At 33.1% G+C, this 20,622-nt stretch overlaps 2 protein-coding genes across 2 annotated transcripts; one reads left to right on the top strand and one right to left on the bottom strand.

Moving 5' to 3' along the window:
• Window positions 1-2,423: 2,423 nt before the first annotated feature.
• Window positions 2,424-14,110, top strand: LOC142525770 (phosphoinositide phosphatase SAC7-like). The gene is made up of 21 exons (XM_075630084.1): window positions 2,424-2,583; window positions 2,667-2,870; window positions 2,965-3,048; window positions 4,163-4,290; window positions 4,373-4,464; window positions 5,611-5,668; window positions 5,847-5,903; window positions 5,995-6,028; window positions 6,123-6,203; window positions 6,464-6,570; window positions 8,483-8,569; window positions 8,672-8,749; window positions 8,845-8,915; window positions 9,009-9,107; window positions 9,508-9,607; window positions 10,570-10,678; window positions 10,812-10,884; window positions 11,593-11,686; window positions 12,096-12,188; window positions 12,342-12,408; window positions 13,745-14,110. The coding sequence occupies exons 2-21, from the start codon at window positions 2,726-2,728 to the stop codon at window positions 13,873-13,875; spliced, it is 1,788 nt and encodes a 595-aa protein (XP_075486199.1). The 5' UTR covers window positions 2,424-2,583; window positions 2,667-2,725; the 3' UTR covers window positions 13,876-14,110.
• A 1,383-nt stretch (window positions 14,111-15,493) lies between these two features.
• LOC142525990 (putative serine/threonine-protein kinase PIX13) lies at window positions 15,494-19,488 on the bottom strand. The gene is made up of 6 exons (XM_075630286.1): window positions 19,262-19,488; window positions 18,472-18,797; window positions 17,319-17,454; window positions 17,089-17,231; window positions 16,515-16,638; window positions 15,494-16,134 (listed from the first exon to the last, which is right to left on the bottom strand). Exons 1-6 carry the CDS (start codon window positions 19,329-19,331, stop codon window positions 15,716-15,718), a joined length of 1,218 nt encoding a protein of 405 aa, XP_075486401.1. The 5' UTR covers window positions 19,332-19,488; the 3' UTR covers window positions 15,494-15,715.
• Between the last annotated feature and the right edge of the window lie 1,134 nt (window positions 19,489-20,622).

Consider the following 20,622-nt stretch of genomic DNA (forward strand, 5'->3'; position numbering starts at 1 on the left):
TTTGGAGTTCTCCTGTGTTATATGCTACTAGATTTATGAATCTCGTATTTGTTTTATGTGAAAATTGTACATGTTTTCGTATATTTTACAATAATAATAATAATAACAATATGCGATATTTTTTTCATATGATATGGGCAATCCTGTGTCCCATCTTACAAGACACATGGCAAAAATCGTTCAGTGTGGTAGACGAAGCAGTGTCAACGGCAGTAAGAATTTCCAAAAGCATATGAGTTTATAAAATACCATAAAAAGAACCATAAAGCTCACTCTCTCGACATTTCCTACTAAACTTTTAAAATACATTTTTCGAACTTTTTGTCATTCGATTATTTGTAAAGATTTACTAAAAGTTATAAAATAATAAAATATTAATATAAACAGATGTAACTCAGTCTAAATGTTTAATCTCAATTTTTTTAGGCTAACATTTCTTTTACAATCAAATTTCCGTAGAAAAAATTCCATTAATAGAAATTAATCCACAGTAGCTGGATATTCCTTGTCAATCCCCAAAATGAGATCAAATTCATACAGGTCGGTAAGGTAATAAGGTCAAGTTTCAAAATATAATCCTCTTATTCTATAAAAAAGAATCCTAAACAACCTGGAATTGTGACAAATTCTCTTTTCAAAGGTGTAGGGGAAGAAAAGGAATACCCCCTCATCTCCAAATACCATATTTTAGTTCCTTTTGTCCCTTCACAAAATGATGTGTCTTAGCCTTTTCATTCGCAGCAATGTGCGGTGTGAACTTCCATCAGGGTGAAGAAACGAGTGTCATACTCTTTAACTGGTGTGGTACCATGAATGTTTGGTTTGAACTTAACCTCCTAATCTTTGTGACAAGGCTTGAAAAAAGAGATGATGATAGAACTCGGCTTTGAACACGTTGATGGATATGGGGAATGTTCGGGATTTACATTTTAGGCGAAAACTTGTATGAGACGGTCTCACGGGTCGTATTTTGTGAGACGGGTATCTTATTTGGGTCATCCATGAAAAAATATTATTTTTTATGCTAAGAGTATTATTTTTTATTGTAAATATCGGTAGAGTTAACCCATCTCAGAGATAAAGATTCGTGAGACCGTCTCACAAGAGACATACTTTACATTTTAAGTGAATGAAAACTAGATAATATATATGATCCGAGCTTATGAATCAATTCATATATTAAGTGGATGATGTAAATATAGTATGCTGAGTTTGTGCCATATTGGAAAACAAAGTTAGTCAGCGTACAACTGAGATTTTATAACATATATAGATTACCACAATCGTAGATAGACAAATACGATATTAAAATTTATTTATTTATTGAATGAGAGTTTTTTTTTTTTTGGAAAGACGAGAGATGCATTTTATATGAGTCTTTCTGGGAGCAATTATTTGTTTTTCGTATTTTGTTTCATATTTATGATGATATCATAAACAATCATTAATTTTTTGATGCATAAAAAATTAGTCATTTATAAGATATATCTAATTAAAAATAATGTTCTACAGTAAAACATTTATTTGATATACATAAATTGTCGAAAATAGATGTTTATCATTAAAAGATGACTGAAATACTAAAATTGATAAGAATATTTATTTTTTTTAGTGCATGTTATTTTCAAATTGAATAAAAATAATATAATACATTTTAAAATTAGAATATATGGAAAATAGAAAAGTTGAATTTAAAAAAATACAAATATTAGAATATTAATAAAAATAATAGTAAAACGAAGAAAGAGATCATGTAGATTCGAACATTATCATTTTATAAAAAATTGAATGATAAATTCGCGATATCTGATACAAACTTTCCATAGCCCGAATTGAAACTGGATTGTCTAAGGCAACCCGGGGCATTGCCTCTGGAGACGCGCGTGTTGCGCGCGTAGCTCTAGTCATCGCTCGAGAATATTATGTGATTTATCCATGATACATTGTTTTTTTCGTTTTTTTGTTTTAGAAATATGTAATCTAATTTTCGAACTGTTTTTCTTTGATTCGACACCATATTGACGCATTATATCAATGTTAAATTGGTAAAAGAACTAAAATTTACAAAAATAATAAAATAAATAAATATAATGAACAGAAACTAAATTTTGATATTACAAGGGATCATGATGACCCGTCTCAACAAAAGGTGTACCAAAATTGCAATTTATCAATGAAGAAATGGGCAAATTTAATTTACTAGTGGAAAGGAAATAAGAAAATATGACAAAATATTGTATGAAACAGTCTCATATATCTTCTGAGACAGATCTCTTATTTGAGTCATCCATGAAAAAATATTCTTTTTATGTCAAGAATATTAATTTTATTGTAAAAATTATTAAAATTGACACGTCTAACAAATAAATATTTATGAGACCGTTTTATCTGGTACCATACCCTTAACAATATATACCCTTAACAATATATCGGAGAACAGCAATAATAGCAAAGAGTGCGGCGTTTCTGTTAATTCAGTTTTCATTCCGCCATTTTCAATTTCTTCATTTGACTCGTTCACCATTCAATTCCATACTTCTCTATTCCTTCGAATCCCCTTCTACGTGCCTCCCTCTCTGTTAGGCAAGCGCCTCCTCTGAAATCCTCGAATTTCATTCGTTTTAATGGTTTCTGTTTTTTATGTTCCAAGATTTGTTTTATGGCAGGAGATCAAATCGATCTGAATTTTTACTGAAGTGGGTTTTCAGTGTTAATACTGATATTGATGGAGAAGGCTGATCCTGCACAGAAGCTGTACAACAGAATGCGGCTGTGGGAATTCCCGGATCAATACGTGATCGAGCCTACTGATGGATCTTCCGCCTCCCTTTTGGCAATCAGTTGCGTTGACGGCTCCATGAATCTTATTGGTAATGTATTGATTTTCTACGACATTTTCTATTTCTTTTGTTGTTTGTTATTGTATACTGATTAAATTTTATTTTCCGATGGTTTATTATTCAGATGAAATACCTCAGTGCAGCTCGCTTCGCGTTCCTCAAATTCGGACCATATTTGGCGTGATTGGGATGCTCAAGCTGGTGGCTGGCATGTTTTTAACTTTACTAATTTTTTGCAATGAATGATTTTGTGGGTTTTGAGGTCGTTTCCTCTGTCCTCTTGTATCATCTTGATAGATGTTCAAATGGTTTGTTTCCCTGTATGTTGCACGAGCCGTGCTGCATAGGTTATTATTGATGATGGTCCTTTTTCCTTTTGGATATCATATATTGTTGCATGAATTTTACTGAAAACTTGAGTTAGGTACTTAAAGGGTGAATGTTTTTAGATCAAGATGGGTAAATGATTTTCTTTTTACCCCATGATGATGTAAAGAATGTAATCTCCTATTATGTGAGGAAAATATACCAATTGCTTGGTCAGTGAGTCTATATCATCAGATTTTTGCAAGGATGGTTTTGTTCTGGGAGGTCTTCAAGCCTTTTAAGTGATTTTTTTTATCATCATGTGGATCTATTTCATCTATGGGCTTTCTATTGATGTGGTAAATCTGAGTGAGCTGGAAAGTCACCAGTTGGAAATTTCATCTAACCATTATTGTAATCATTGCCACCATTGCTGCTAGGACATGCTGAGAATGACATAGATTAAGCCTGCTTCAGAATTGAGGATGGATGTGGAGGCTAATTATTGGGTCAATAGTAGGACCTCAAGTTTTTCATTTAATTGCCAGGAGGTGTAAGAAATGGCTTTGAGATTTGAGGGAACTTGTTGCTGGTCTTATTTTCCTTTTTTTCTTTTTGATTTTTGGTTGGTGTCCGAGTTGGTGAAGTAGGTGATCCCTGGACCAATTGTCAGGAGTTCGATTCTCCTTACAACACTTTTTCGGGCGAGCATGTTGCACAAATTTTGCCTAATGCGGCTTACCTGGCTAGTGTGTTTGCAAAGAATTGTGTTTGCCCAAAAATCATAGTTTAACATAGTAAGTTTGAGGATTATATGGGAACTGTATCGAATTTTAATAAAACCACCTTGGCAAGTTGTGTAGAAGTACGTGTGATATTTTTTCTCCTTTCTTGTGTGACAATCACAAAGATAGGATTTTCTGTAAATAATAAATAACAATTCCAAAACTTTGTAATTTCGTTTCATGGTTTATTTGTTTCCACGATCTCAGTGCTAATATCTCTTACCTTTTCAGGGTCATATTTGTTCGTGATTAATGAACGTGAATGTGTAGGATCTTATTTGGGTTATCCTATCTTTAAAATTAAATCAATGAAGGTTTTTCCTTGTGATCATTCTCTCAAGAATTCTCCGGAAGAACAGGTTTATACCTCCCAAGTTTTTTTTCATTCATGTTTGTAGCTTAAGTATGATGTTTCCATACTGAAAACCTTTTGTTGTCCAGAAAAAGATGGAGAGCGAGTTTTCACACTTGCTAAATGTTGCAGAGCGGACTATTGGTCTATATTTTTCCTATGATGTGAATATAACATTGAGGTATTATATCATAAATGTATTGCCAACAAGTTTCCTGTGAGCGATTTCTTCATCATTGGCACATAGCAAAAAGCCTAATAGCATGCACAAAATGTGGCTTAGACTAGGATTGCAACTGATAACGCATGTCTATTTATGAATTTTTGGGTGAAAAATCTAAATTTCATTGATTACCAAAACAAAAGGATATTATGCACGACTAAACAGTATATAACAAGATTTACTCTTCATATGGATAAACAACTTGGCATTTGCCACCATCTATCCAAAATATGTATGATTCATAAATTGTGTGAAAATATTTCATTCACTTATCGATTCTTGTTTGGAAATTCTAGCTGTTTATTTTCATGAATTTATTATCTTCTTGACAGTTATCCGTGTTTCCTACTTGAATGGCTAAATCTGCAACCTGTTTAATGAACAAGTGTTTGTAAAAAGCTAATATTAAGAAGTATATGCTGTTAAATCTTTATTTTGTATTGGCAGTACCATTTTTCAGTTTTTGGGATAGTTTGTATAAGTTTTTCAGATTTAAGATCAAAGCACTTTCTATCTCTCGATCCATTCTCTAAGCTTACAATTCAACTGACAGAGAAAAGGTTAGCCAAATTTTTCCTACGAATTTCCCTAGACAAAGCAATTTTTAAACTATTCATTGGTAAGATATAGAAAACAAGAACCTATTACTCATCATTGATGATGCAATTTCTTTTTGTTTACTTTGGGTCATCAAGTGTGTATGTTGTGAAGAACGTGGTAGCTGCAAATAATTATATTTGTTTACTCTACTAATACAACGTATCTAATACAACTGGTGCAAAATTATAATCCTCCCTGCTTTTCTTACATGATGTCTTATTGAAATGGGTTGATGGGATTAAAGTTTTCCTTTCTTTCTTTTTATATAGAAGATATCTCTTTCTTGTGAATTCAAATTTGCTACTTGGTTAATTATCGCCTATTTCCTCTTATGCATAATCATTTTCTTTGTTTCTGCTGAGGTATGTTTCTAGTATATATCTGGTATATTTAAAGTTTTTTTGTGAGTAGAGGGCGCTAAAAATTTTCGTTGATAATATCTTAAACATGTGTTGATACTTTTAGCAATCAATTTGATTTAATAAATTTTGGATCTTCTTGCAGCGCACAGCGGTTGCATGATTTAGGCGACGAATCAAAGTTGCTTCCTCTCTGGAGACAAGTAAATTTTATCTCAACATTATGACATGCTTGTGTTCCATGGACTGTTTATAAAAATGTAGATTACACTCATTAGCTTCTACTCCTCACATATCTTTGTTTAATGACCTTATTTCACTGTTACTACCTGTGTGACATTTAGGATCTCAGACATGTCACAACTTAAAATTTTTCTACAGGCAGATCCTAGATTTCTCTGGAACAGCTATATGTTGGAAGTGCTTATAGATAACAAGGTCTTCCCGACTGAATTAAATTAATTATTGATATTTTCACAGGAAACATTCTTTTGATATCATAATAACTGAATGCTATTACCTTATGCAGCTTGACCCATACTTACTTCCTATTATGCAAGGCAGTATCCTTTGAAGTGCACCTCATTTTACCTTCTTTCAGCAGTATGCTCCATTAATCTTTGCTCAATATGAAGTTGAGTCTTAACTGGTCATCAGGTTTTCAAAACTTTCAGGCTGCCATTGTGAAAGATATCCTTGATGTTACACTGATTGCACGAAGATGCACAAGGAGAACAGGTATTGAGACAACTGTAGTTTTCATAGTCTTGTCCCTTCACCTCTGTCCTCTTCCTTCTCACTTGATGTTTTTGTTGTTTATTGCCCTTTAGACATTCACCAAGGTGCTGTGGATATTTTGTTAGTTGTATTTAAAATTCCTTTAAATGCCTATTTGTGGCACATTGTGTGATTTGTCTTACATACACATTGTTCAGACTTTTGTTTAGTTTACATGATGTCTTATATTTCCCGTTGGTTCAAATTTTGCCTCCCTAAAGGCACCCGCATGTGGAGAAGAGGGTCTGATTCTGATGGTTTTGTTGCAAACTTTGTGGAAACTGAACAAATCATGCAACTTAATGGGTACACCGCATCATTTATTCAGGTGATCTCCCTATAGTTCTGCAATCAATTTATGGTCTCGAATAGGTTCATTTTTATATTGGTAAATTTAGCAGCTTAAATTAACCTTTTTAGAGCTGGGATTTTGAGTATCTTTACTGTGCTTCATTTTTACATTATATCATTTATACTTCTGACTTTGATTTTTTTTCTTTATTGAAATGTTAATTTCTGAGTTGAACAAACTTAATCCTGGGATAATTATTTTGTTCCATAATCATTAATTGCATGAATTGCTGAGCATAAGCTTATGTTTCAACTATCACCAGGATGAGCCTCATGCTGTAAATGAAAATATAGCAATGGCTTAGTGCCTTTAAAGGAAGGCATCAGTATTGGGTGTCAGACCTGTAGATTCTGATAAGATAAGTTACTTTATGCTGCACATCTGGAATAGAAATTGAGGGTCATTCATATTAACCCTATTTATTAGATGGAATTCAATTAACATCATTATAGAAACCATCACAAGGGTGGTAATACGAATCAACAACCATCTACTAAGTTGTATCCAATACCTAAATATATGGATGAAGATACACTTTGTAGTAGACCCGACCGTGTATTTTTTTTCTTGGAATCATAATCCGAAACTGGATCTATTTCTTGAAAACTGAAGCTAAAACATTTTTCTGTTCGGTTCCAAAACTGGAACCGGAACTAAGGTCTTACGGTTCGATTCCGATTCTTAAAAATAAGAAAATCAAAACTGAAACCGTAACATAAAATCAATATTAAATTTTAAAATCATGTGGTATATGCACACAATTTAATTAATATATAATCAAATAGTTGATTTATATACTTCAATTTGACCTTTATTTTTATACACGGTAAGCAAAACATTAAATATCCGTGATATTTTATAATATAATTATTTTATAATATAATTATCGAATAATTAAATTTAATTAGTTTGATTAACTTATGAGTTGTATTGCTGTTTTTTCCTTGAACGAATAAAACTTGAATAATAATTTTCAGTTCAAAATGTAACCAAATCGAATTGTGAACTAAAACCATATCTAAGCTATTTGGTTCTGGTTCCACATTTAATTGGAATTGGGACCGTTTGTTCTAGAATCAGAATCGTCGGCTTGGAACCATAGTCAGACCCACATTTTAGAGTGAAAATAGCTGGCAAGCATTGGATCTTATCATAGCTTATTTGAAACGATCACGAGTGAGTAGGTTGCTTATGACTCGCGTGCGATGGTGGATGACTAGAACCCATGTTCGTTTCAAATAAACTATGATCAGATGAAGATCCAATGCTTGTCAGAAATTCGTAGTATGATTAATTAAATTACAAGTAGTGCAATCTGCTTCCTACAAAGAACATATTGTTTTTCTGCATGCTTTCCAAAAGTGGGACTTATTTTGAAGAGTACAGTGTGACAAAAGCATGCATTTGGGTGACTCAATGATTTGACAACCTCTATCTGACCCTATTGGGCGTCCATTTGCTACCCTTGATTATGTAAGGTTGTGCTCGGATGAAAGTATTTGATTTGAGGAGAGAGTTGAAGAATGAATTTAAAAGGACATCCTTGTTAGGTGCATTTCAAATCCATCACAATTACCATTACATCTACATAACTTAACAAATGAGTGAATTTGAAATACATGGCTTCAAATCCCTTGATCTAAGTGCACCCTATAGATTTTGTGTGGATTAAATATTCAAGATCTGATATAAAGATCCTTTGGCTAGTACATTGGTTCATCCTGTTGGTAGAAGTTGACTCCTGTGATCATATATGAGGTGAATGGTGATTATCATTTTGTGTGTATGAATGGTAGTTTGGCCAATTTTTAAGTCCATCCATTTTTTTAGATTTTGTTGTCCTTTACTAATGCATTACATCATTTTTGCTGGTAATTTGTTCTTGTAGGTCCGAGGGTCAATCCCATTACTTTGGGATCAAATTGTTGATTTGAGATACAAGCCTAAATTTGAAATTGTGAGACCCGAGGAAGCAGTGAGTAGTCTCCAGATTTTAATGTTCTGAAATCGTACCCATGCATATTAGTAGTATATTATTTCTGTTTAGTTAATTTCTTCCGCTCCTCAATATCTGTAGCCTAGAGTAGTTGAGCGACACTTTTTGGATCTAAGAAAGAAATATGGAAATGTTCTAGCAGTTGATCTTGTCAACAAGGTACCTAAAAATTCCATGTCCTTTAAACTTCCCATGAAACATATTTATGTGCTGGTATTCTCGGTAGATTGTCCCTTTCTTCTGCTTTTTAACAGCATGGAGGTGAGGGACGCTTATGTGAAAAGTTTGGCGATGCTATGCAAAATATTGTTAGTGATGATATAAGGTAAGATGTACTCACCCAATCTAGTCAATTTTACCATCCAATGATCACATTAATGCAATCTGACTTTTTTCAAAACTTTATAATGTTTTTCAGATATCTTCACTTCGATTTTCATAAAGTATGTGGCCATGTTCATTTTGAACGCCTTTCCATTCTTTATGATCAAATCGAGGATTTTCTCATCAAGAACAGGTATTTCTCCATTCCAGAGGGACGTATGATTGTTGCTTCATATAGAGTTTGTATACTTTATGTCAAATTGTGATTTAAGAATTTTGAGAAGGTATGAAATAAAACAGCACTGTGCATAGCACTCTCCCATAACCAGATAGCAAACGTAAATTAATCAATACATCAAAATAGGAAAAACAAACATAGGTACTCCATATAATCAAGGATTTCATTAAACAAAATTATATGTCATATTTTTGTTTCCAACACAAATAAACTTTGCTTTACTTACAATATATACTGTCCAATTTTTGGATATTAGTTTATACATGAACTCCTTCAAAAAGATGATCACCATATTAATTTGTTTATCATGTTATGGATAGTTCTTATTAAATTCTTTGAAATCTGGAAATCATAGGTACCTTTTGTTAAATGAAAAGGGGGATAAAGTTGAGGGGCAAGTTGGAATTGTGAGGACAAATTGCATTGACTGCTTGGACCGTACAAATGTCACCCAGGTATAATTTCTTTTTTTCTTTTTGACTTGCAATCTAATACCTGAGCTTATACAAATCCTGCACAGTAGGAAATCACTTGTCTTTTCCTCTTTCTTTTACCACTTCTTTGAAGAGAAATGTGAAAAATATCTGCATAAACCTGAAATTCTTTCCATGAAAACTGAAAATAAAATCCCAATTTCTCTAAGATGTTTTCTAACATGTTCTTTTTGTTTCAAAAAGAAATGTAAACAGTTGATATCATTGTTTATCCGGAAACTGTCATTCATGATTTACCTTCTTTGTAAGAAAAAGAATGTCATGCTGGAGAAAATAATGTGAGGGTCTAAGCATGTCATAAACATTCTATGTTTGAGGTTGCAAATTCGTTGAGTTCTACTAGTTTGAGAGGTAATATTTGTAGAATTGGAACAAGCTCCATATTAGTTATTTCTGAGAACTCCCTGCTGGACTCGGGACAAGTTCTGATTTTGATTGTTTGGGGGGGCACTGCCTGCAAAGGTATGAACTGTAGTGCATCTATGGAATACGAAGTCAAGTACGACAATTGAACCAAGTTGTATTTCAAATTTTCAATGGATGGAGTGCATTTAACACGTTCAATACCTATGGTGAGATTATATCATATCCCCCTGCTTTTTAAATGAATAGAGATTTGTTGTAGGTTCTTATATGGCTCGAAAGAAAAATCATTATTGGTGCCAGTTATACTCTTAACAACAACCAATGACAAATTTTAACTAGGCTGCAGTTTGCACTCTACTACATTATTTATGCATTTATTAATTGATTAAATATTTTTTCTGATTAATCTAGTGGAATATCTTAGCTTAAACATCACTTTTACTTCGTCTCTGGTGAGGATGTCATTTGTTATCTGACATAGTTAAAACCTAGGAATAAAATTCATTTGTTCAATAGCTTTCAACAAATCTTTTTTCATCATTTTTTATTGTTTGCAGAGCATGATAGCGCGTAAAATGCTTGAGTTTCAACTCCGCAGACTTGGTGTTTTTAGTGCCGAGGAAACTATTGCCACACATCCCAATTTCGATGAAAGCTTCAAAATTTGTCAGTACTACTTTTACTCGCTAATTTTTATTAGCTTCACTGTCAATTATGATGATTTGATATTGATGTTTTTCTCACAATATAAATTGCTTATTCTTCTCGCACATTCTCTTACCTCACATTTATTTTTCAGTGTGGGCTAACCATGGGGATGACATAAGCATCCAGTACTCTGGTACTCCAGCCTTAAAAGGAGATTTTGTCAGGTACCAGTTTTACCTAGTTATTTTCTATTTAAATTTTATTCTGTAAACTCGATAATTTGACTTGATTTTTTACTGCATTTCCGATAAGCATTGATGTTTACTTGTCATATGTGACGACTAAATTGGCAGAGAAGCTGTGAACTATTAATTATGTTCCATTTCTTGTTGATCTATGGAACCATTTCATAAAAATTAACAATCAATCAATATATCTTGGCTTTTATTATCTTCCTGAAATATTTTGGTGCTTCTAACTAAAGAGTCTGAATATTTTAAAAAATGAATTTGCTCCATGACTCCCACCCTTAGATTAATGAGTGCCAAGACATACATGAATATGAATCTTGCAAACAGTATCAAAACTCTGGCTGCGGGGCTACCTCCCAATATGCTTATTCACTTTCTTTTCACTTTAGCAGCAATTGTAGATATGTATTTATGGATCAATTGACCAAGCTAGTTCTAAAGCTATTTGTGCGCAATACATCTCAACCTGTAATCAGCTTGAGTTTTGCACTTGTTTTGGGAATACAAGAAACAAATAAGTTCATTTCAGAACCCTTTCTCATTTATTCCCATCTCCCTTTATTTTATGTTCTTTTTAGACCAAAAATCGATTTGCTATATTTTTTGATGACTCACCATTAAAATTAATGTGGCAGCAATGTGAAATTTATTTTTCTAGTCGATGTTTTCCTTTACCTTCAGGTTTGGGCATAGGACAATGCAAGGTATTATGAAAGACGGTTGGAATGCTCTCATGCGTTACTACTTAAACAACTTCTGTGATGGCACAAAGCAGGTTTACATACTTGCCTCTCTGTTATTTGTGGCTAGCAGATCGTTGAACTTGTACAAGTGCTCAGCTATCATTCTTTGGTTTTATTATCTAATAGCATACTAGTGATTTCTTATCTTGCTGAATCATGGTTCTTGATGGATTTCTCTAGATGATGTTCTTGCTTCGTTTGTGTACAAATTTTGCTGCCATGAAGTTAATGATTCTGTTTCAAATTTTCTTGGAAGATTAAATATGTATTGATTTGTGCTTCATTTTTTAGGATAAATATGATGGCTCAGAGAAAATTATGCCTACATTTTTAACGTAAATGTACCTCGGCTTAATATTATTAGGCACTGAAATTCCTTTTTCGACTTACTTAATTTTCATCTGAAATGCTGATAATTTTCTTTTCTTCATTTTTCTGAAGGATGCAATAGATTTATTACAAGGACATTATATTGTTTCTGTTTCGCGAAGCATCCCTCCTACAATGCAGAAAGGTGGCATTGAGGCTATAGCTGTAAGCTATCCATCCAGTTACCACCTTAACCCCATTTTCTTCCACAGGCATTGATAAAAAATTAGTTTCCTTCTGATTGTGATGGTACTCTACTCTAGTTTTCTTATGATACCATTTTATAACAAGTATGCATTATGCTATTCCATTCTGCAGTCGTTTCCACTAGCTTTATCGGTGATTATGACTGGCTTCTTCTTTGCTACAATTTCACTAAGACGAGGTAAGAAGGCAATCGTATCGAGTATTTCTTTTCACTATTAATTTTACACTTGTTCTCTTAGTTGCTTTGAGAAATGTGAGTTGCAATAACTCTATTTTTGGAAATGTTCAATTTTGAACGAAACACCGAGCATACAAGTTCGATACCGGGTTTCCAATAACCCTATTTTTGGAAATGTTCAATTTTAAACTTCTTATACAATAATCAACAAGGGGTGAAATCTCTCAGTCTTACAACAATTAATCAAGCAATAATCAGCGAGGAGTGAATCTCTGAGTCTTACAACAATTAAGCTCGATACCGGGTTTCACAGCTTAGAGACAATATCTTTTGGATACTCGAATAATTCATGTTTGCTCTCGAATCATTCACTAATTTGGTTTTTCAATAGCTTTCAACTCTGAATTTCTTTGGCTGTTTATAGATGTGGATAAGGTTTATTCTACATGGTTCAAATATCCATTTGACATCATCTAATTGAATAGACAAATTCTGCGACTGTGTATTATACCGGTAATGATGACTATACTAACTTGCAGAGTTAGTCAACAGTTTTTTTCCTACAGCTCGATTCAGCATAAAAATTTTTAAGTTAATTTTTTCCAAAAATTTCGTTACGTTATTGATCGGAATTTCTGGACTCACATCCTTGCTGAAATTCTTTCTGATGAAACCGTAAGTCTTGTGAGGAGAAAAACATTGTCTATGCCGATTTAATTATCCGTTTGGCATACTTGTCTTTGTTGAAAGACAGCTTCTCTAAGTAGTTTAACTCTTCAGCTTTACTTGTGTTGAAATGCCTTTGCCGGTCAGACTCTTCGCTGTCTTATGTCAGTATTGAAAAATACCTTTGCTGAACTTCGAATATCATATCCCGACTTTACTTCTTCAATTGCTACAATCGATTCTTGAACTGCTCGTGTTTTTCGAAATTCGTGTTGCTAAATATCATTCTTGTTCTTTACTCTGCCGATTCTATCTTATCTGAAATTGATCGTCTAAGCTAGAATCCTTGCTTAGCTTCAGTCTCTTGACTTGGCTGAGAACAAACTGCGAAGAAAATACAGCAGTTTACAATTCTAAGATTTTGTTTTCACATGTAGCTAACAATTATAATTACATCTAGCTCCTCCTAGATTATGGGCGATTGTTAAATTTTATAGTTACTATCATACAGATGTGTTGCATGTAAAGGCACGACTTTATGCATATGTTGAGTAAAAATGATAAGGCTACGTGTCTGAAAACCATTCGCCAATTATGATTGAAGTTGTGATTTATTAAATATCCTCTTGGAAGTTGATACGAATTCATTTATTTGCGTATCTGTCTGCAGTTCAATATAACATATGGAACTTACTGTTTTCAATCATGTGGGCAAGCATGAGTTTGGGTATTGCAGCATTTGTGAGGGCCAATGGCCGCACTTTCTGTAATCGTCCTCGTTTACACCAACCTAGGCGTTGATCCTGAGTCCAATGCCGTGCAAAATTGCAACACTAAATGCTAACTATGATGTTCATGGTAATTCAATGGTTAGTTTTTGTGTTTCAAATATGTCACTTATCATTTTAGTTGTTATCCGATATATAGTAGGCTTTTTTTATTATTATTATATTTCAATGCTTTTATTGAACAAGTAGTATTTTATGTCGAACTGTCGTCTTGAAAAAATTAATCCTCCAGCGGTACTTTACTATTATTATTTGCACTCCTATTTAAGATGACGCTGCACTTGCTAACGCATACTCAACAAGCATCAATCAAAACAAAGAAGGAGTCGATCATATGATCATTATTTGAAATAACGAGTCATCTAACTTGTTTTAATATTTTCCAAAATAAAACCAAGGCTCTTTCATTTTATTTTTCGTATTAATATTTATTTAATCAAGGAGTTGGGCTCATTAACCTCATCTCTTTCATTATATTTCATGTTCAATAATCTACTTAATTTTACTTTTTGTTTCAATATTATTCTAAAAGAAGGAGTCGATCATACGATCATTATATTAACGATTTTACTTAATTTTATTTTTCTCAACCGATTTAAAACATCTACACACTTTTAATACTATAAGTTCACTTACCTCGAACTCAAATTCGTATTGTGGAATACTAACGTGAACCCACCATCTATCTATCAACTTTGCGGCAAACCTTAAGAATTATTTATCTCAATAAACCTTAAAAACCTATGGTGTATATTTTTTGTAGTCTTTGTTGTTTTTGTGACAACTAAAAACTACGTATATTTATATTATATGTTTTTCAGCTTGACCAACGAGAATCTTATTTCACCTCAATTTTGGATGCACTTATTTGATATGACAATATTTCCATATCAAATAATATATTATGAGATATATTTGATACAAATAATCTTACATTGTTGTATATTAAATACACCAAACCACAAAGATTGCAATATATCTAATAATACTAATGTGATCGGTCAATATAGATTACTTAATAAAAAATAACGCTAAAAGTACAACAAATATATCGTATAATGATATTTACAATTATTTTATCGTGAGATTTTGTTATTATCTCATTAGATTTTGATAAATAGAATTTTTGTATTGAATTTTTTGCGTTGTAAAAATTGTTACGTAAATTTTTTTTTATTCTTGTTAAAATACACGATGGCGGAAACAACAAATTTCCGAAGTAATTTTCTTAATCGCCTCTTGTGTTAATCTTTTTGTAGATTTCTTACAACAATTTTGTTTGTCTAAAAATTCATTTTCAAACTAATGACTCTAGTTCTTCATTGTGTTTGTTCGATTCTATCAACTTTCTTCATCAGATCCGTAAAAACTTTAATTTGAACAATATTGTTTAATCTTTTTTGAGTTATCTTGTTTAATTCGTGTTATAAATTTACTAGTTAAAAATTAGATATGTCAAAAAATATTATAAACATAATCATTCAACGGATATAGTAAGTCGGACCTATTAACTTCGGGTATTTGTCGGGGCGGGTTCGGGTGTAGATTTTAACGGGTAGGAATGAGTACAAGCCTTTCTAAAATCTAACAGGTCGATCTCATATTATCCAGTCAGAAATTCAAGTAAAGTATGAACAAAACTCGGAGAATTCAGTGTGTATTCCATAATTAAAATTTCCAAAAGTACAATCAAGCATTATTTTTCCTACTTTGACCACAATCATTTTAGAATAAGTTTCCTTCACAAAAGAATTGAACACTTTTCAAAATAAAACAATGATTGATTGTACAAATAACAAAATTTAAAAAGAGAACTCATCTGATCATATATAAATTGTTAAAATCAAGAACTGTCATCTTCTAGCTCCTACTCCAGTGCCATGATATGGCGAAAGATGATTTCTTTCCGATTTCCGGGGTTGATGAGAAGAAGGAGTCGATCTCTTCTTGGATTCTCTCTGTTTTTCCATGGCTGCAATTTGTTCTAAACCCTCTACAACTTCTTTCATCGCGGGCCGTTGTCTATGTTCTTGTTCCAAGCATTTAAGAGTGAGCTGAGCGGCTTGTAATGCGGCCTTAGATGAATACTGCCCTTCCATTTTTGGATCCATGATGGACAGTGTTTTTCGTCTACTAGAGAGAGAGGGTTTCAACCATTCGACCAAATTTTTCTGGTCACCAGGCCGTCTCGTGTCAAGGGCTCTTAAGCCCGTCAACATCTCGAGTAGCACCACACCAAAGCCATACACATCACTCTTCACGTATAGATGCCCTGGTTTTAAAATCAAGGAAACGTATTCAGGACTTTCGAGTCCGATAGCGATAAAAATATGCAAATAAAGCAAATAGACCATGCAAATACTTTTTCTAGTCCCACGAGATGCATGTGTAAAAACATCAACAGCATTACCAACTCTCAAACTGCACATTTCATGACGAAGCAGTGACTGCAACTCAAAAGGAACACGAATGATGTTAAAAGCATGGTAATTTCATTTTTGCATGTAACCTAGATATTCGCAAGATTATAGCCTGGAATTTCGAGCACGTTCAATTTTTGTCACAAATCTGCTCGGTGTAATAATCTATTAACAAGTGACCATAGCTTGAGATCCCCAACACATTTGACATGAGATCAAGTCAGGCACTTACCCGTTGCAACGTATTCAGGAGCAGCATATCCACGTGTTCCCATAATTCGAGTTGTTACATGAGAATCTCCTCCAGAGGGTCCGAGTTTTGCTAAGCCAAAATCTGATATTTTGGCATTATAACCCTATAAAAGCAAGAAAAATGCCATAGGAGAACTTAGAAACTTCCTCACAGAAAAACCTTGTGATACCGTAGGGCAGAGGGGTATAGGAAAAGCAAAAACTAATTGATCCTTAATGTTGATGAATTGAATTTAGTGCAAAAGTGAAAACAGTGACATGAATTGGCCCAATGGGCAAAATTCATAACACGAGTCTTCACCCTGGTAATATAAACATAAATAAATTATTTTCATAGCATGGCGCAAAGAAGATTTGTCACCCTAAATTAATCATTTTCAGCGAAATTCTTAAGAGAAGCAAACACATCCACTTATTTTTTTCGTCAGAGTATCATGAAAGGAAGCATTTTTCCCACTCTACCCCAACTCAGTACACTTGTTAATTCACAATACTAGTTTCATCTGGTAAAAGACCATATAGAAATAGAAGAAAAACCTTAACTAGAATCTTACCCCATCCAGAAGAATATTTGAGGTCTTGAAGTCTCTGTAAATGACTTTCATATCAGAGGTATGCAAAAAAGCCAGGCCCCTTGCTGCTCCTATGGCTATCTTGAGCCGTAAATCCCAGGATAATGGCTCTGTGGCAGCATTTCCTGCATTTTCAAAAAAGACAGATTCCGGTTTAAGCAATGCTTCTTATCTGGTCTTTGTTTCTCTTAGTTAAAGAGACAAGTTCTTACTTCTAAAAAGATGGTTTTCCAGGCTTCCCCTTAGCATGAACTCGTAGACAAGTAGCAGCTCTTTATCTTCCCAACAATATCCCAAGAGCTTTACCAGGTTAGGATGTGACAACCGTCCCAAAAAGTTAACTTCTGCCTGCGCTTTCAAATTAAGGGACGGAAGAATCAACTAAAACATCTGAATTCAATAACATGGAGAAAGAATGTAAAAGAAAATACTATTTATACATAAATTTCATCTATATTTCTAATCAACAAAAAAAAAGTGACAAAAAATTTGAAATAAGACAGACATGACTGTTGATATCACTCAAAACATACACTCACAAAGCAACACACCATGTACTAATGCCAAATTATATTCACGTACTTGGGTTTGCATGAAAATGAAGATTAGAAATTTCAATACATAAAATAATGCCATCACATCCAGCTCAACATGTTTTAATAGATATAAACAATGGCATTTGAAGAGAAATTATGTCGAATGTTATGATTTTCTAATTTATTACCATTGAAAAAAGAATTGAATAGAAATGCAAGTCTTTTTCACTGGTTTACATATTTGCTATCTCAACCCAATAAACTCATTAGTACAACAATCAAATAAAAGATTTCCAATAGATTTTCTATCCATTCATGGATGGGCACCTGAATGCTAATTTTAACAGAACTTCGAGAACAGATTAAAATTGACCCGAAGAAAAGAGACCTGGATGGACCTTAAGTATAAGTTCTGTTCCATTGGGTTTGAAAGCAGCTCAGTTACGTATTTCATACAGTGACTGGTCAATGAATGAAAGTAACTCCAAATGGACAATGTTACATAAATCCCAGTTCATAAGTTTAATTAGGCAATTGCAAAATATATCTGAAATTTAGCTAACTTGAGAAGCAATCAACAAAAGATCTTAAGGCAAAGAGTGGACCAGCCTTGAGGCCTCTCTCATAATTAATACCCGCATTTAATGACTATCCAAACAGACCAAAACAAACCAACATTTATCACCATTGCAACTTTTTCAAAGTTCGATTGAAGATGAATTCATCATCGCAGCTTTTCTCACCATTGATTCTGGCGATGATCACAACTAGACACACAAGGGAACTATAGTAAGTAGATGTTTCAATCTACCATTGGCATTCATATTACCTGCCATTCATCAAAACCTTGGACACTCGCCGAGTTCAGTTTCTTGACAGCAACTATAACTCCAGTTCCAAGTTTAGAAGGCTCCAGGGTCTTCTCATCTACCCATCCCTTATACACAGTCCCAAAACCTCCAACTCCCAACACCATATCAGGCTTGAAATTCCTTGTGGCGCTCCTCAAATCAGAATAGCTGTAAATTTTCATATGGGCAGCGGGTAATATCTCTCCAGCCATATGCAAATCATCACTCAAAGCGTCAGAAAACTGGCCAGCATTGCTACTCGTGGCAAAAAAACCTCCGCCATTACTATAATTACGAGTTGTCCCTAAATAACACATCGCACAGGAAATATCAATTCGCCATAATATTTCAATTTGATCAGAATAAAGCAAAAATACCAAGATCATGAGCCCGAGAGCAAGCTTGGAACTCCACTTTAAGATTTCCAACTTCACATTCAATTTCTCGAAACAAATGAAATTCACCAAAAATACGTTCAATTGCAGGCCTGATAACTATTTACTACATGGTCGACTCCCTTTGTCGAGAGAGACAGTCTATATTCAAGGAATCAAGACCGGACATCTTAAAAAAGATAAAGACATGTAAAGACAAACCAAAAATGGGATGAGCACTTAATAGAAAACATGTCACTAAAAGAATCGATTTAAAGTTAAAAAAAACAAGAAAAAGTTCTCCTTTTTCAAAGCTAAAATACAACTAAAGACCGAACAACTTCCCAAAAACCCAGAAAAAAGAAAGAACGCATTTACTGAGTCCTAAAATCACCTTGTGTGGAGGGGATAGTGGAGCTCGGGTTATGGTCAACAGCAGACTGAGATCCAAAGCAGTTTCCCATCAGAAACTCCTCCCAACCAAATCCCACAAATTTTCTTCAATGGGAATCAGAAAACAAGAATCATTTGCAGCTAAAACAAAGAAACAGATAATTGCTTTAAAAAAAACACTATATGTGTGTGTGTGTGTGTGACATATATGTGAATCAGTGAAGGTGCAAGCTTTTTAGAACTTCAAATCCATTATTGCAGATATTATTGGTTCCGTGATGTTGAGCAATGTTTTTTTAATTTTTAAAAAAAAAAATTTATTTTTTTAGTATAAGGTTGCACACCCACTTAAGATAATGATGGACTAATTTTCATTGAACTTTAACCATTCTTGATTTTCTACTATTTTCTTTTTCTCCCCATTAGATCAAAAGTCTCTTTGTCACTATCACACCACTAAAACAAGCGCAGAGTTTTCTTTTGACCCCAGTGTGTGCAATATAGCAATATATTAATTAGGAATAACTATCTTATGATATGGTCTCACGAATCTTTAACTGTGAGACGGGTCAACCCTACCGGTATTCATAATGAAAAGTAATATTCTTAGCATAAAAATTAATATTTTTTCATGGATGACTCAAATAAGATATTTATCTCACAAACTACGACCCGTTAGACTGTCTCACACAAGTTTTTGTCATTAACTAGAATCAAAATAATCTATATTTCATTTTTTAATATTTAAATTTTTTTATATATTATAATGCTATTTTTTAAAAAAAATTAAGCCAATTTGACTGAATTAACAACATAAAAGACAATGATTCAGACCAAATCATTTGTAGCTTGTCTATGCTATATAATATAACTAGGCATTTGTAGTTGCATAAGCATACACACACTCGTACTCTTGGTCAAGATTTTTTCAATTATCCCAAAAAAAATGTTCTAATTCAAAGCAGAGGAATATTTTTTAAAAAAACAGAGTAATTAATAAAGAATTTTCAAATTTATCTAAAACATTCCATTATTATTAATAAAGAACTTTCAAATTTATCTAAAACATTCCATTATTTCTTATTTTTAAATTCAATATTTTGAAACTATTAGCAAATAATTTTTTTTATTGATACATATTGTATGACTTGAAATTCTTCGTTTTACCAAACGTTGACGTGATTCAATTTTTTTAAAAACACATAATAGTCGAAGTGTCATGTTTCGATCATTATTATAACATCAACAAGTTTTATTCTTCATTTAATTTTAAATTCCTAAGTATTTTGTGGTCCCTCCAGCTTTACAAATTACATTTTGTCCCTATTTCGTGGATTGTCCTATTAGATTGATGTACTTCAA

This window comes from Primulina tabacum, chromosome 1 (genome assembly GCF_025594145.1).
Source record: "Primulina tabacum isolate GXHZ01 chromosome 1, ASM2559414v2, whole genome shotgun sequence".
NCBI classification, from domain to species: domain Eukaryota; kingdom Viridiplantae; phylum Streptophyta; class Magnoliopsida; order Lamiales; family Gesneriaceae; genus Primulina; species Primulina tabacum.